Source organism: Camellia sinensis, chromosome 1, assembly GCF_055761805.1.
Source record: "Camellia sinensis isolate YWXY chromosome 1, ASM5576180v1, whole genome shotgun sequence".
Taxonomy (NCBI): domain Eukaryota; kingdom Viridiplantae; phylum Streptophyta; class Magnoliopsida; order Ericales; family Theaceae; genus Camellia; species Camellia sinensis.
The window spans coordinates 164,569,829-164,584,757 of record NC_138961.1 but is presented as its reverse complement, the minus strand read 5'-3'; the positions used below and the strand labels follow the sequence as shown (position 1 = coordinate 164,584,757).

Below are 14,929 nucleotides of genomic sequence, written 5' to 3'. Positions count from 1 at the left end.
GTACAATGCCAGGAAATGGCACAACGTTACTTATGTACAAGGCCACGAGTTGTAAATTTCCCATATTGTTTAGAGTGATGTTGTCATTTGTGTTTGCAGTGACTTGTCATTTTCAAAACTAACTGAAGGTGAGGTGAGATATATATGGGTTGTCTGTGTGTTGTTTTGGGTGGGAAATTGGCTTATGTCTGTATTCCAAGATTCCTATTGCGGGTTGCTTGTTTCTGTTCCATATTTGGTTGGATCTAACTGAAGGGTTTTTTTGCGGTGTGGTTTATCAACTAACGATGTGTTTCGCTTCGTATTGATTTGTTATGACTTGTGTCTGTAAATTAGTATTATATTTCGAGTAAAATACGAATTTTGTCCAAGTGGGTTTGCAAAATTACATACCAGCACATGCATTTTGTATATAATCCAAGTGGCAGTTAATTTTGGGTGTTACTTGGAGAAAGTAACCCAACGAACTCGTTACTTTATCTCCATGCCGATCGGTATATGAATTACGAGTTACGAACAGGAGTTGTGAAATTATTTAATGTTTACTATGGGTTTATTGTTAGTAAAATTATGGTGGGCCTATATGGACAGCAACGAAGCAGTAATTTAAAGTTGACAAGTTCAAGAAGAAAATCAAGCAATTGTGGTATTGGTTCAAATGCCTGAAATGGATGAAGACTTCTTTCGATGAAGTGATGGTAACAAAGTAGAAAGTAACAAAGTAGAAAGTAGAAAGTAGAAAGTAAGTTGTTGTGTTGTTGTGTTGTTTGTAACAAAGTAGAAAGTAGAAGGGAAAAAACTACACAGAAGTTACAATGTAGAAAGTAAGTTGCCACCTGTCGAAGTGCATATAATTGAAGTTACCACCTGTGCCCAGGTCCTTTTAGCCTTTCCTCGACAGATACAGACTCCCAATTCGTTCATGTTTCCTGTTGGAGGGTGGCCACTAAATCCATGAGCACTGCCAGTAACTGCTCCAGCGTGTAAGTCAGGTGGCATGCAAGATTCAATGTTAGTTGAATGGAGCAGCTGTTGGGAGGATGTGGGAAAAATAGGTGCAAAGAGGAATTTTTAATCTAATATCCAATCAGAATGTAGGTGAAAATATGAGTGAACTTTTTTTTTAAAAAAAGTAGTTCCCATTTTTTGGATTATAAACCCGAGATGTATATTTTGTTTTTGATATAAACAAGTTGTGTATTTTCGTTACGTAAAATGTAGGACAACAATTGTGTTTAAGTCATTACAATACAGAAAAAGGTTATTTCAAACGTATTTTCAAGTTTACCGACATTGAATATATTTTGATTAAATTACAGGGAAAATTCAATATTTGGCAGAGTTTGATGATTCATAGTCAGGGGCAGTAACTGTGAGTGGCCAAGTGTTGCGGTTCATTGACCCAGTTTGCAAGGACTGTGGTTGTGTTTAGTGGACAATATTCTGTCGATTTTTGTCTCATAATGATGAGGGACATGCCCCACAATGGTGAAAAGGAAGGTCGACAGGGAAGAGTCAATATTTGGCAGAGTGGACTTGAAGATTCGAAGTCGGGGCAGTTACAGTGGCAGTTATGGTGTAGACGTGTAGGATCATGCAATGATGGGCCACAAAAACAGTATACGGATATCAATACTAAACCTCCACTTCTATCTGTCGAGCTCCCTTTTCTTGTGTTTATTTCATGGCCACCAACTGTTTTAAACTTCTGTCGACAGAGCAAGGCTCCTGCTTTGACTCATGCTTCCTCCTGAAAGTGTGCCCGCTAACTCCGTGACTGGTGGTAAAAACTTCCCCTATCACTTCTAGGTGACCCACATGCAGAGAGCCCACTTTCAGGTCGTGGACATTCCTTCAGACTTGGCCACATGCCCTCGATTAAGTGGACCATCTGTCGACAGAGACTGGCAAAACTTGGTGCAAACAATGGCCCCCATGTTCAAGTTAAATATTGCGGAAGTGATTGAGACCCCCCCAATCACCACCACCCCCCCCCCACACACACACACACGTGGGGGCTGCTATTTGGAGAAGGAAAAAAAATAAGAAATTGAAAAAAAAAAAAAAAAAGTGGCCAATCAGAGAGAGAGGGGGTCATGGGGGTCCAAGTCATATGATATTTAACTTCAACGAGGGGGCCATTGTTTGGGCCCAAAACAAGCATAAAGTACAGCCCAATATAAGAGCTTTTAAATATACTGGCCCCATCATAAGCTATAAAAGACCCACCCTTTCAACTTCAAACCACTTCATTTCCCTCTGATTCGAACTCCCCAGACTGTACTCCTTCTTCTCAACCATTGCCGTTCAAAACCAGAGCACCACAAAACCCTAAGCCATGGCACCGAAAAAATCTCAACCATCTCCATCTGAGGAGAACAATGAAGACCTACTCCGCTTCCCGGACCCTATCAGAGCACTTATCGCTCCTCTAAAATTTGCTGCAACCCTATTGCCCAGCCAAAGCTCTGTCGCTAAGGCTACTCTAGGCCCTACCTTCGCGTCTTACTTCCCAGACGAGCTAGCTCCATACTATCCCCTTGGTAATGGTGAGAACCTTCTTCTCAACCAAGCTGGACTCAAGTGGACTAACTGGAATGTCAGCAAAAACCCACTCAGAGGGTGGAGGTCACCAGACTCTGATTGGCGAAGCTGGGCCAGGAGAATTGAAGGTCACGACGCCGAAGTATGGAAGCACCAGGGCATTGCTGAAGCAATTAGACTGTCGACTAAAATTTATGACGTGGAGAAAGGGCTGATTGCTGCTGCTGCATGCTTTTGGTCGCAGTCTAGTAACTCCCTACTCCTCAATTTTGGTATGATTTCCCCTACCATCTTAGATGTAGCTCACTTGACTGGTCTGCCAATCTTGGGCAATCCAATTCATGCTCTCCTTGAGCCTCCAAAAGTGACATTTACTTTAAACACTGACATGTGCTATACAGAATTTGCCAAAAAATACCAAGGCAAGCGTGGTTCCCCTGTCGATGACAAAGAAAGAACTGCTTTTTACTTACTTTGGCTTTGTGAGTTTCTTTTTTGTGTCCCTGGGTACAAGATCACGAAAGAATACCTCCCCCTTGCCTTGTGTATGCAAGACGGCCAACTTATGGCTTTAGCCCCTTATCTTCTTGCCACCCTTTACAAGGCCCTATTTTCCTTTGTCGACAAGAAGATTTCTGGCAACTGTGGTGGCCCCTTCTGGCTCTTCCAGGCCTGGTTGTATGCCTATTTCCCTGAGGCACGACCCCCACCACCTAACACCTTGAAACCTGTTTGCCACTCCTATGCTGAGCAACTGCTCACTTATAACAGCCATTCAAAACTCACTTTCACAAATCATCTTACCATGTTTTACAACCTTCCTTCCCAGAGACCTTCCAACCTGTACATGCCATTTCAAAACTTTGAATTCTCCTCCAGTAGACTTCGCTTCCTCTTCACAGACCCTTCTGATTTACACAATGAGCAAGTCCAAGAACAAAATGAGAGTTGGAGACACATTCTCACCTGTAGACATGTCTTGGTTGGCTGTTCCATATCCTCCGCCAAGCTATCCAGCTGCAGTTTTGAGACATACTGTCCCAATCAATGGTCCAGGCAATTTGGTCTTTCCCAGGCTATCCCTTATCCTTATTTCCACCCAACCATCCATGAGGAGATTGGGTCCAGAATCCACTTGAAAGATCCTACACAAGCTGAATCCATTCTGACAGAGAACACCAAACTTTTCCAAGATTTTGGCCCATTCTTCTTCAAACCTGCTTCGGACTGCTCGGCTGCTTTTGACCATTGGTGGGGACTTATGACTGCCATTATTTTCTGCAAGCCACTTGAAAGCTGCCTTAACGATACTTGTATTCATATTCAGGGCCGCATATCCTCGCCTTCCAAGCTTAAGGCTACAGGTATCCTTCCTTCATATACTTCATATCCCTGACTGTGTCATGCAATTTGTTTTGTTTTTTTCTCTACAACACTAACTTGTTTAACCCTTGACAGCCAAAATTGTGCCTGCTGCTGAACCATTGGTTAGGGACCAACGTAAAGGCAAGGATCCAATGGATGCAACTACTCAGACAAACACCCCCTCAGTTCCGAAATTAATGGCAGACTCTTTCGCAGCCGCGCAGACACAAGCACAGAGAGGAGCTACCACCCGTACCCCTGCTGAGACAGAGGTCACGGCGAAGAAGAAAGAAGAGCCTTCCACTGCTCCTGCTCTAAGCACAGACCTAAGTGAGTGGGATATCCCTCTCAGCCAAATGGTTGGCGAAACAACATCAAATCCTTCAGGGCAGCTCTACCAAGTAAGCCTTCACTTTACATATTTACAGCATCTGAATTTGCATTCACGCCCGACTGATCACTTACTTTTGTGCAGAGAAAAAGAAGGAGATTACTCCTTGCTGCTGCTGATGATGACGATGCTTCCACTTCTCCTCAACACATTCATCAAATTCCCAGTCCAATCAGTAATGTACCCACAGAACCCACTGTACAACCAACTCCACCACCACCTGAAGCATCGCAACAAACTCCCTTACAACCTGCTTCACAGTCTTTGCCACAGCAATCCACACAGTCTGCATCACAACATCCTTCCACTTCTCCTCAACACATTGTCCCTTCTGTCTCTAGCCCTCAACCATCACCATCCAACCCCTCCAATTCCCAAACGTCAAACAAAGAATCTCAGAGGATTGAATTTGACATTTCAATCAACAGCCAATCCTCTCCAACAGATGACAACACAAAATCCCCTCAACCAGAAGTTCACCACAACCAAGGTAAATAGAAATACAAATGTTACTGTTCGTTTGGGAAAAAAAAACTTCTCTTTAAGTAACTGGTATTGTTCTCCAATTTACAGGGATGGACATAATACAGGACTCATCTCCACGACCAATGGGCGAGACAGAACTTGAAGGTCCTCATGACTTTCCCCTGCTAGCAGAACCAGAGAAACACCCTCAAGGCGCTGATGCTGCCATCTCATCAGTACCAGAAACAACTCGTCCTCATGCGACAACCACAGCTGAACAAGGCCAACCGTCTGCGTGCACGTTATCAGGACAGGTACTACCATTTCCAACCTCATCCTATTTACTCTTTATTACTTGCAAGCATATATTCTCACCAAACTATTAATGTTCACAGGCCGTCGGTCCATGCCAGGATATTTGGGCCGAAGTTTCTATTCTTCAACAAGATCTAGACGAAATATCCCCATTGCCTCAAAGGCTACATCTGTTTGATGCTGAAACTCAACAAACCTTAACCACCTTCATCAACCTCATTAACACCCCAGTTGAAGAAATCATTCTCCACAAACCTGATGAAACCTTGGCCTGTCTTTCTGCTGTTGTAAACCTCTCCCCTAATCCTTTCAACCCCATTCAACTAAAGCAATTGGCCAAGATCATCACAGAATGGCCAACCCTTTCAGAGATGGTTCAGACTTGCTCGAAGGATATTCAAACCAATAAGGATTTCCTAAACGAAGCCCACACCATATCTACTTCACTCAAACTCAGCCAGCAGACCTCTGCAGCCATTCTTCAGCAACACTCAGCACTTGAACTTGAGGAAGCCAAACTCATGGCAGAACTTGCCTCTGTCCGGCAAAGAAAGGCTCATCTGCAGCAGCAACACGACCAGCTTAATCAAGAAGCAAGGATGATGCTCTCCCAAATTAGACATCGTTCTGCATCCATTCAGACAACTAAAGCTGAGTTGGACCAAGCCCAAGCCATGCTGGCAGATGCTCAATCAGAGTGGGGTGTTCTAGGCGTTCTGTTCCCCAAATCCTAGGCTAGTTTATATATGTATTCTTTTGTATTGCACACCTAGGAATGATTTGGAAAGGTAGGAATGATTGCCTTTTTAATGATAAGATTGTTGATGGGCCTGAATTGGCTGAGATGGTGAAAGTGAGGGTTGCACTTTGCTGTAAGCAAAGTTATAGAGGCCTACAGTATTCAGTGGACGACATATATTGTATTCTGGATAGTATCAAAGTCTCATTTAGGGGGTGGTGTTTGGTGTTTTTTGAAACTGGGGTGCAGGAGTTTGGTCAAGCTGTGGTATGCAGGATTTTGGTCAGTCTGTGGTATTACCATATCTTCTTGGTGGCTACTTTTGCTCTGCTGTGCTTCAATGTTGCTATGTTTTGCCTTATTTTTGGCTTGTTGCTCTGGCTTAGTTTATGGGGTCAAGCATGCTCATTTCTGGTTGCTGCTCTGCTGTGCTTCAAATCTGCTCTGCTATATATGTACTCTGCTGCTGCTATATGGGATCAACGAATAGGCTTCAGTCTGCTGCTGCATATTGGCCTTTTTGCAATTGTTTGAATGATGTTTTGGTGTGCTGTATTGGAAGTCTGCTGTTGGATTGGGGAAAGCTATTGGAGGTCTGCTGCGGGCCTTGTTGTAATTGTTGGTCTGCTGCTGTACTAATTTTTTTTTTTTGGAGGTTGAAGGATCAGGCTCAAGTCTCAATGGAGGTTGAAGGTTCAGGCTCAAGTCTCAATGGTGGCTGTATGGTCTGAAGTTTGTTCATGCTGCCTTGGAGTTTCATCTGGTTGCCCTATTATGTGGTTTTGTGAGGATGGGCTTGGAGTTACATTGTTATTGTTTTCCTTCTGTTTTTGTTTCTCTTCGTTGGTCTCCAACCTCCTCTTTGTTTATGTATCATTGACACCTTGTATGTGCTTTTCCATCAATACAGTTTTTTGTTTTGCTGAACAAAAAAAAAAAATTGAATATCAATAATCTGTGTTTTTAATGGTCTGTTGTATGGTTGTTTTTATTTTTTGTGCAATTTTTCACCGTTTGTGCATTTTTATGAAGTAATCAATTCCCCTTCAAAGTGCATTATAGTCACCGCCATTTGTTTCTTCTGTGGGCTTTTTTTTGCTTTGTTTTGGACAAAATCATGGCATTAAAAAAAATCGAACAAACATAATTCATGTGGTAAAAGCGAACAAACATTACTACTTTCAACTTGCATTGTTTGTTGGACAAATATCACATTGCACTGGACAAACATTAGTATAGTCATTTGGGCAAATATGACATTGCATTGTTTGTTCTGTACTGTACCCATAACATTGGAATTATGTGTATCACATTACGTACAGGCCACGATAAAACCAAACAAACATGACTACTTTCCCTCGTTTGTTCGAGTCCCAAACATTGGAATTATGTGTACAATCAATACGCGTGGGAAATTAGTATTATCACAGCTGCGACCTAAAAAGTTGTCACGACAAGCTGATGCAGTAATCCAGTTGTGGTTGGGCATCGAAATTACACTCGTACTGGCAGGCCATGATAAAATCGCTGCACTATTTGTTGTAATTGCAATCAATCACATGCACGAACGATACTCGCCCATCTTTGTATTGTTCACATCCATAACGAAGTCAAGCACCAACTTCCGGCGCACAGAAGGATGAAACTATGTACAGAAAGCGAATAACACAAATCAGGTACGGTTACAGCGGTAGGGAATAAACGGATTTATTTCGCAATTGGAAATTAAGTGGTACAATGTACCTTGTGTGGACCGCTGGGTATATCAGGCCGCTGCATGTACTTGATCACAAACATCCCACAGTCGAAAGTGCTACAAATGAAATGTAACATTCAGTCTCTCGTAAAATATAAGCAGGTTCGTTAAATGAGTGATTCAAGAGTGAAGTCAATGTGACGCAGGGTTTGTGGATTACTCGTCCAGCTGTTGTAATGGCCTTTGTTCTAACATGCGCACCTCAAAGGTACGCATGTCTACAGCATATTCATTTCCAAACTGTAGTTGCAGTAAGGCATGCATTGTTTGAACCTGTTGCAGAATGAGACGGTTAGTTTATGTGAAGGATGTGACAGTGTGGAAGTAGATTTGTGAAATTCAGCACGACATACCAACATTTTTGCTGTGTTCAGCTTGTTGGTGTCCAGTGTGGCGGATGCCAATGAGTCAAATAGGTACGCCACACGGTCTACCATATCTATTTTTAGGCACACCCAATGTACTCCTCGATAATTGAAAGGCATGTAAATCTACACATAAACATAAACACAAGCGAAGACATTGTTTAGAGGGCATGCGAACATGTACGCACTTTCATATTTACATTGACATTCAAGTAAATGGGATCGACATTCATATTACCGACGTCCATATTAAATCTACTCGCTTCAATGGGATGGACATTCATATTACCTTCTCATATGCATCAAGCACCCCAGTATATCTGTCATGTCCAAAATATGATTTGACCATATTTTCATGGTTCAGAGGTTGAGTTTTTTGATTTAGTATCAAAGTCTGCATGTTTAGTGTGTAAAGTTCAGTCAGCCAAAGTTTTCTGAAAATATGTCTTCTGCAATACACAACCGACCTAAAACACTTACTTACCGACAAATATACTGGAAAGAACCACGCAGTATGCCTACCGTCTTTGTGTACTTGCCGCTGTCCGTTAGTCAATTGAACCGCGACCAAGTTGATTGGCTGGAACATTGTAACAGACCAGGCAACTTGCGAAATAAGGTTTGCCATTTGTTTAAATGTAATACGAAATAACAATGTCCCTACATGGATATGTCCATCATGCAAATATAGTGGAAATAACATTGTCAGATGCCACGACTTACAGTGTCGGATAGCCATGCCCCTGGTTTCAGCGTGCGCATGTCACGTCGCGTAGCACATTCGCAAGGCATTTCATGCAGATTCATAGACACGACAATGTCCCTACATAAAACATATACATCAATCAGTAAGAAGCAACCTACAGCCTAGTAAAACTTAAACGTATCTGGCTTAACTCTACAACATAAGATTAGTTTTTCCTGTTGTACAACTATGGCAGATATTCCTGATTCTACTAGGCTCCAATCCAATGAAGATTAGTTTTAAGTTTTTAAAAAACAAAATGAAAAGACAAAGTTTTAGATATTACAACTCATGACATGTCCAATAGTATTTGCTAAAATAATATGTGAAAATTGAAATGCTCATTTACAGGTCAGCAAGTTAAAAAAAAAAGAAACACGTTTTTTACAAACTGGAGCCAACAATATCCCAAAATGATCAAAATGGAAAATGTAAGCAGAGTAGAAGAAAATAGGTAGGGAAAATTGCACTTCATTATAAGTTCTCAAAAAAATTTGCAAATCATTGGTAAACTTTATTAAGTTTCATAATTAAAATTATAAAGGTTTCCATGAATGTGTAAATATTTTTGTGAAAATATCAGTGGTTTGCAATTTTCCCAATAGGTACATGTGTGCAGGATAAGACCAAAAGAAGAAAACTTCAGACAGGAAATTTAGCCACTGATCTTTCCGTAGCCCACTGCATTAAATTCAAAGAGAATCCTACATACGACATGGATAAACCCATCATAAACCCATCATAAACCCATCAAAATCATAGAGAATGCAAAATTAAAGAACTGATACCTACAAGAATCAAATAAACATAGCACGACACATGAAAATTGTGGAATTCAAACTTATTTCACAAATACTACGGAACAGGTTAATTGCGAGTACTAAACTCATCCGTACCTTTCATTGTTTCTGTCGTCAAGTACAGAGTCAACAACTTCGTCTTGGGCCGCTGATAAAACCTCTCTGCTCTCCAGTGTTATCAAGTCCTTCTATCAATATAAACAATCAAGTAACATCAACTCCTCCTATTAATATAAACAATTAACTAACTCACCACTGTTCAGAAATGTGATTTGCAAAGTACATAACACATCCTTATGCATCTAAAATTGGTGAAGCGATGTCTAACCTCTGAACGGAACCGCTTGTCCAACCTGTGCAGTTTGGACAGGAGTTTGTCCGAAATCTGTAAGACAATTGTACAACATTTGTTACTGCAAACTTGCAGTAGAATGACAAATATTAAAATACAACACAAATAATGGTTCTATTATGATCAGTAATGCTGTCGGCATCAATTGGTAATGAAACATACGAAAGGTGAAGTGATGTGGCGACTTGGGAATTTTTCGGCAGTAAGTCGAGTACTTATTTTGCTATCGTTGCACGAATGCATATCCCCTACGTCTGTCGCTTCAACACCTCTTCCTCTTCCTCTTCCTCTTCCTCTTCCTCTTCCTCTTCCCTTTCGTGTGGCTGTTACAATTTGTCCCGCTCCCAATGTTTGGGCAACCTTACCAGCAGAAGGATGCACATTGTCTGCTTCTCCTCGCATTGGTGGCAAGGTTTGCAAATCATCAAACGAAGATAAACTCTGTTTTGCAACGTTCCTCATGGACAGAAACTGAACTGAAAGAGATTTGCTTTCTTCGCTTGCGTATGTTTCCTCCAACGCAAGGCGACGGTTGTTGTGCATGTCCCCAACTTCTTGGACGGTACGCAACTGTCCAACGTGCATATCAATTATCTCATTGGACAACATTCCATTCACATAATTGTCCTCCCAATCCACCCCCTGTAAATCTTGAACATTACCCTCATTTGGGCTACCATAATAATTTGGGAAGACCACGCCGCCATCATGCAACTCGACTCCCATGGTAGGGTCAACACCCTTTTCCTCTGAGCGAGCCAATTGTGCTGTTTCCGATAAACCTGCCAGCACTTGCTGCATCATTTGCTTCATTTCAGCAATGTGTGTCTGTTCAGTAAACGGTTGTTTCCCAGACAATATAGCTGCAACCAGTTCGTTCAGCATTCCTTTCAGTTCACCAATGCTGGAGGATATGTTAATGTTACAATTTCTTTCAGTGGACTCCACCTAATCACACAAACACATACATTAACCTGGTACGATATTTCATCTTCAAGTAACCTCTGTGAACTGTGTGAAGCATGTGTACTGATTGCTTTTGCTTACCTTTGCATTGTGAACAGCTTCCTTCCCTCGGAAATTGAGCAACATCTCCCTTATTTCCGCATTGCTGTGAAGCACTTGCTTCATGGTTTCCTTCAGTTCACCAATGTCAGTCTCAACCTTGCTCAAACGAACATCATCAATCCGTGGTTTCTGTTTGTTATTGACATGGTGTGTGTCAATTGCGTCATCAATGTCGTTGCTTTCCGCTTTTGTTGGATGAAACTCCACCTAACATAGTTGTCAAATCGGGATTCAAATCATAAATGAAAATGGTAATGCACTGAATCGTTAATCGAGCTCAACTGTGAATCGTAAAGTTTCCGTCTGCTTTCTTAAGTTGCACACAACATATGTGTACATACACACTTTACATATTAAATATATCTAATAAAAATTAATTACTCCATTCGTCTGAAATGGAAAAAAAATGTTGTTGTAAATGATGCTCATCTGGTGTGGATAAAAACTTCACAGTCGATCCCATGTTTACCACTTTACCTTTTCCCAATTACATAAACAAAGAGAAACTTTCAATTACAAACTAACTAACAATAACTGAACGACAATGTTTTGACCTTTTTACAAGGTTAAAAAACCAAAATCTTCAAGCTTTTCCAAAAATCTGACTTTAGGGCTTAACGAAAATTCATTTCGTAACAGAAGTAGTACATAAAATTGAATTTGTAAGGCTACAACATCGTCCACATGGAAACTTCATGTTTTCCCCCCAAAAGTTCGAGTATTTCAGAGTAAATAGGGAGGGACAAACTGAAAATATGACGTACGCTAAGGAATGGGTCACTGTTTGTCGGTGCTTGTCACCTAGTCATAGGAACACATATTCTGTCTGTCACCGTTATCCATAACACAGGTGGGGCAATGCTGTCAAATGTGCAGAACGAATGGGTTGATTACCTCATGTTGCTGCAACATTTGCTTCCTTCCCATAAGTCGCCTCGTCTCCCGTATTTCGGCATCACCCCAATCATTTAGCCGAGGGATGGAGCGTGTAGTAGCCGACGTACTCTTGCAGGGAGGGGCAAAACGATCCAAGTAAAATAGCTGCATTGTAAGGGGGAAAAGATATTTACTATACACTTCCGAGCAAAGTAATCCGTATTCGCTAACAATGCATACAACTTACAACACAATCATATGTATGTGTTTATGTGTCTCGATGGCAGAATCCCCATGCAGCTTTCCGGTTCAAAAGGTAAGCTTTTCGTGGTTACAAAAAATGTGGCCCGTACAGGTATATTTGTCATGCTGTTCAATAACAGGTAAGTTTGTATTTCGCAACGACTGCCATTTTATTGAACCATATGCACAGCAATGGATGAAATATGTAATCGGCATGGTACAAACAAACAACGGTCGATTACGTTACCATTAGAAGGAAAACACATCCAGTTGCCTGGCGCTGAAGTTTCATCTTATACTTCCGAACACCTTTCACAAGGAATTGCAGTGTCACCTTTGCCCAATTACATGCCCCCATACCGGTCATGTCCTTCACGGCATGAACGAACGACAGGCTCAACGCGGTCATTGTGGTAGGACACAACATGGCCCCCAACACGTACAGCGCAAACTTCCGCCGAAACTCGTCATCCGCACCATCACTCTCAGTCAGATAAACTCTCAACTGGTTCAAAGGAATGATTCCTTTAACAGCTCCAACCTCTTCGTAGATATTGGGATATGCGTCTATTGAACCAGTGAACTGCACGTTATTGCCTTCTGACCGTATACCCAATAAGACATGCACTTCCTCACAGGTGAGCCTCAGGTGACGGCCATGAACAGTCAACGAACACGTGTCGGGATCGAAGTTCTGTACCAACCATTGGCACATGTTGTGATCTATACGGGTACACTTTAACCCCAGGAGGCCACCGAACCCAATATCAATGACTGCCTGCTTTTGTGCTTCGTTACACCGGTTCACGATATCAAAAATTGCCTTCAATGATATGCGGACTTGCATTTTACTCTGCAATGTGATTAACGTGAACATTAATACAAAAAAGTAACCAACATTGTGTCGATAGCAGGTCCTCCCCAAATGCAGTTACGAAAACACTAAGCACGTAAGTACCTTTGCAGATTTCTTTGCAACTTCTTCACCCAGTTCCTTGGCACTTGCCTTAGCCATGTCCTGAAACCTCTTCTTCTCATCACAGGGGAGTTCCTTCCACCTTTCCCCAATATCCTTTCGGCTCTGTAAGTGTTACACCAACGTGACGCACATACAGGACAAATAGGAGCTGTAAGTCCAAAATAATTGTCAGCAAAAGTTGTATCACTCGCAATGTGTGCACATTTTCTGGTATTTACATATGTTTGCACATACAAATTACTATTTCGCACACAGTTGAAATAAAAATGGACATGGAATTTTACAAATAATCGGAGTTTATAAGAACATGCAATATGGCTTCTATGACTGCTGGAAATCGCTGAATGCGACACAATGGAAGCACATGATTGGTGCGCGCATGGAATAGAAGTCCATACTTTGCTATCACAGCAGTCACGTGTTTCCATCACGGTACTCTACTTACTACATGTCTGCACACAAACCATATTCGGTCCGGGGTTGTCTGCTTCTCGTCTTTCCTTGAATTGTTCCTGGCTGCAACCATTGTCAATTTCGGCGCAAGTATATGTTAGATATGGATGGATATATATACATATACGTACACAATTTGTGACACAAACAAATTTGGTCCCAACTACATAATAATGCATCCGTAATGTCCAATTTTGGTTGCTAAAAATATAATAACCACATCATTTCTGCAACAAAAATTATAAATGGTCCAAATTATTTTGGCCCTTACTTTTGGTCTCTAAAATCTTAATTTCTTGTGAGTACAAACTGAAATCTGCACAGGCGCAAGCTATGAGTTCAAAATATGTAATGCAGAATTGTGCAAAAATACTGTCACATGTTTCTGACGAGAGGGATTCGTACTGTGAGCCGCTTTGAAGGACACGGATCGAACCTGTAAAAAATAAATGGCCCAAGTGGCCGCTTTCGACGAGGGGGCTCGGTAATGTCAACCCTTTCCATTCCTGAACCTTTGCCACTTGCCTTCAATGTTTTCCTTTGCCTGTAACAAATATCAGCGTAAATGAAATTTTGTTCAAGGCCAAATTACATCGGTGATATGTACGTTTTGTGCATCCTATCATCTTCGTCGGTTAACTTTCAAGTTAGTCAATCTTGCCTTCCCATTTCAAAAGTTGTGCCATTTTCGTGAAATTGGTAACGTCGTTTTCCGTTGTCACCGAAAATGATGAACCGAATTGGTTTAGTATAACTCAGTGAATTATGGATTTCACAAATGCTCTCCGCAGAATACGCGACATGTGCCGTATGTGCACATATTCTGGTAAGAAATCGACACAGTTTTAATCCATTACACGAAATTCATGGTGCAATTTGAGGCTATCGCAAATGTGTCAAACTCAAATCGCACAACCTCCTGATGGCAGTACATAACGGCACAATATGCCATACACGAACAGACCGTGGTATTTAGTAGGTACAGGAAACATAACCTTGCAAACCTAAATGTATCAAATACTGAACGACATAAACTCACAGTTGCTTCGCATTGTCTGACATGTCGCCCATATCCAATTACGATAATTCCTGCAAAGAATTGCATGCAATATTCATAAGGATGCAGAAAGAACGTTAGTCCCACATTGTAACAAAACGAAATTGACTGTTAACAACTTACAATCAACGGACCATTGAGTCGTACGTGCATTGTACGAGTGGTACTTTTCGTTTATTTTCAACTACGATATGTTGTCGTTAATTTATGCAGATATGGCATGCCACTGTTTTACGAAAATTAATTGGCCATATGTTGTACTCGTTTTATAGTATTTACGACTTGAAGCCCGAATCAACAACCAATGCGCACACTTGAAACAGGGCCACATCGGACATTCAACCCAACAGCACCCATACGCAACTTACCTTCATGCAGAGAAATAAAAACCCGACTACACTGCTCAACGAAGACCG

The 14,929-nt window shown here is 41.4% G+C and overlaps 2 protein-coding genes across 2 annotated transcripts; both read left to right on the top strand.

Moving 5' to 3' along the window:
- The first annotated feature begins 2,035 nt into the window (after positions 1-2,035).
- Positions 2,036-4,239, top strand: LOC145820589 (uncharacterized). Its single transcript, XM_082916728.1, has 3 exons — positions 2,036-3,908; positions 4,003-4,187; positions 4,234-4,239. Exons 1-3 carry the CDS (start codon positions 2,339-2,341, stop codon positions 4,237-4,239), a joined length of 1,761 nt encoding a protein of 586 aa, XP_082772854.1. The 5' UTR covers positions 2,036-2,338.
- On the top strand, positions 4,206-6,393 carry LOC114316223 (uncharacterized). Its single transcript, XM_082888525.1, has 4 exons — positions 4,206-4,310; positions 4,385-4,790; positions 4,874-5,079; positions 5,161-6,393. The coding sequence occupies exons 1-4, from the start codon at positions 4,266-4,268 to the stop codon at positions 5,812-5,814; spliced, it is 1,311 nt and encodes a 436-aa protein (XP_082744651.1). The 5' UTR covers positions 4,206-4,265; the 3' UTR covers positions 5,815-6,393.
- The last annotated feature ends 8,536 nt before the right edge of the window (positions 6,394-14,929 follow it).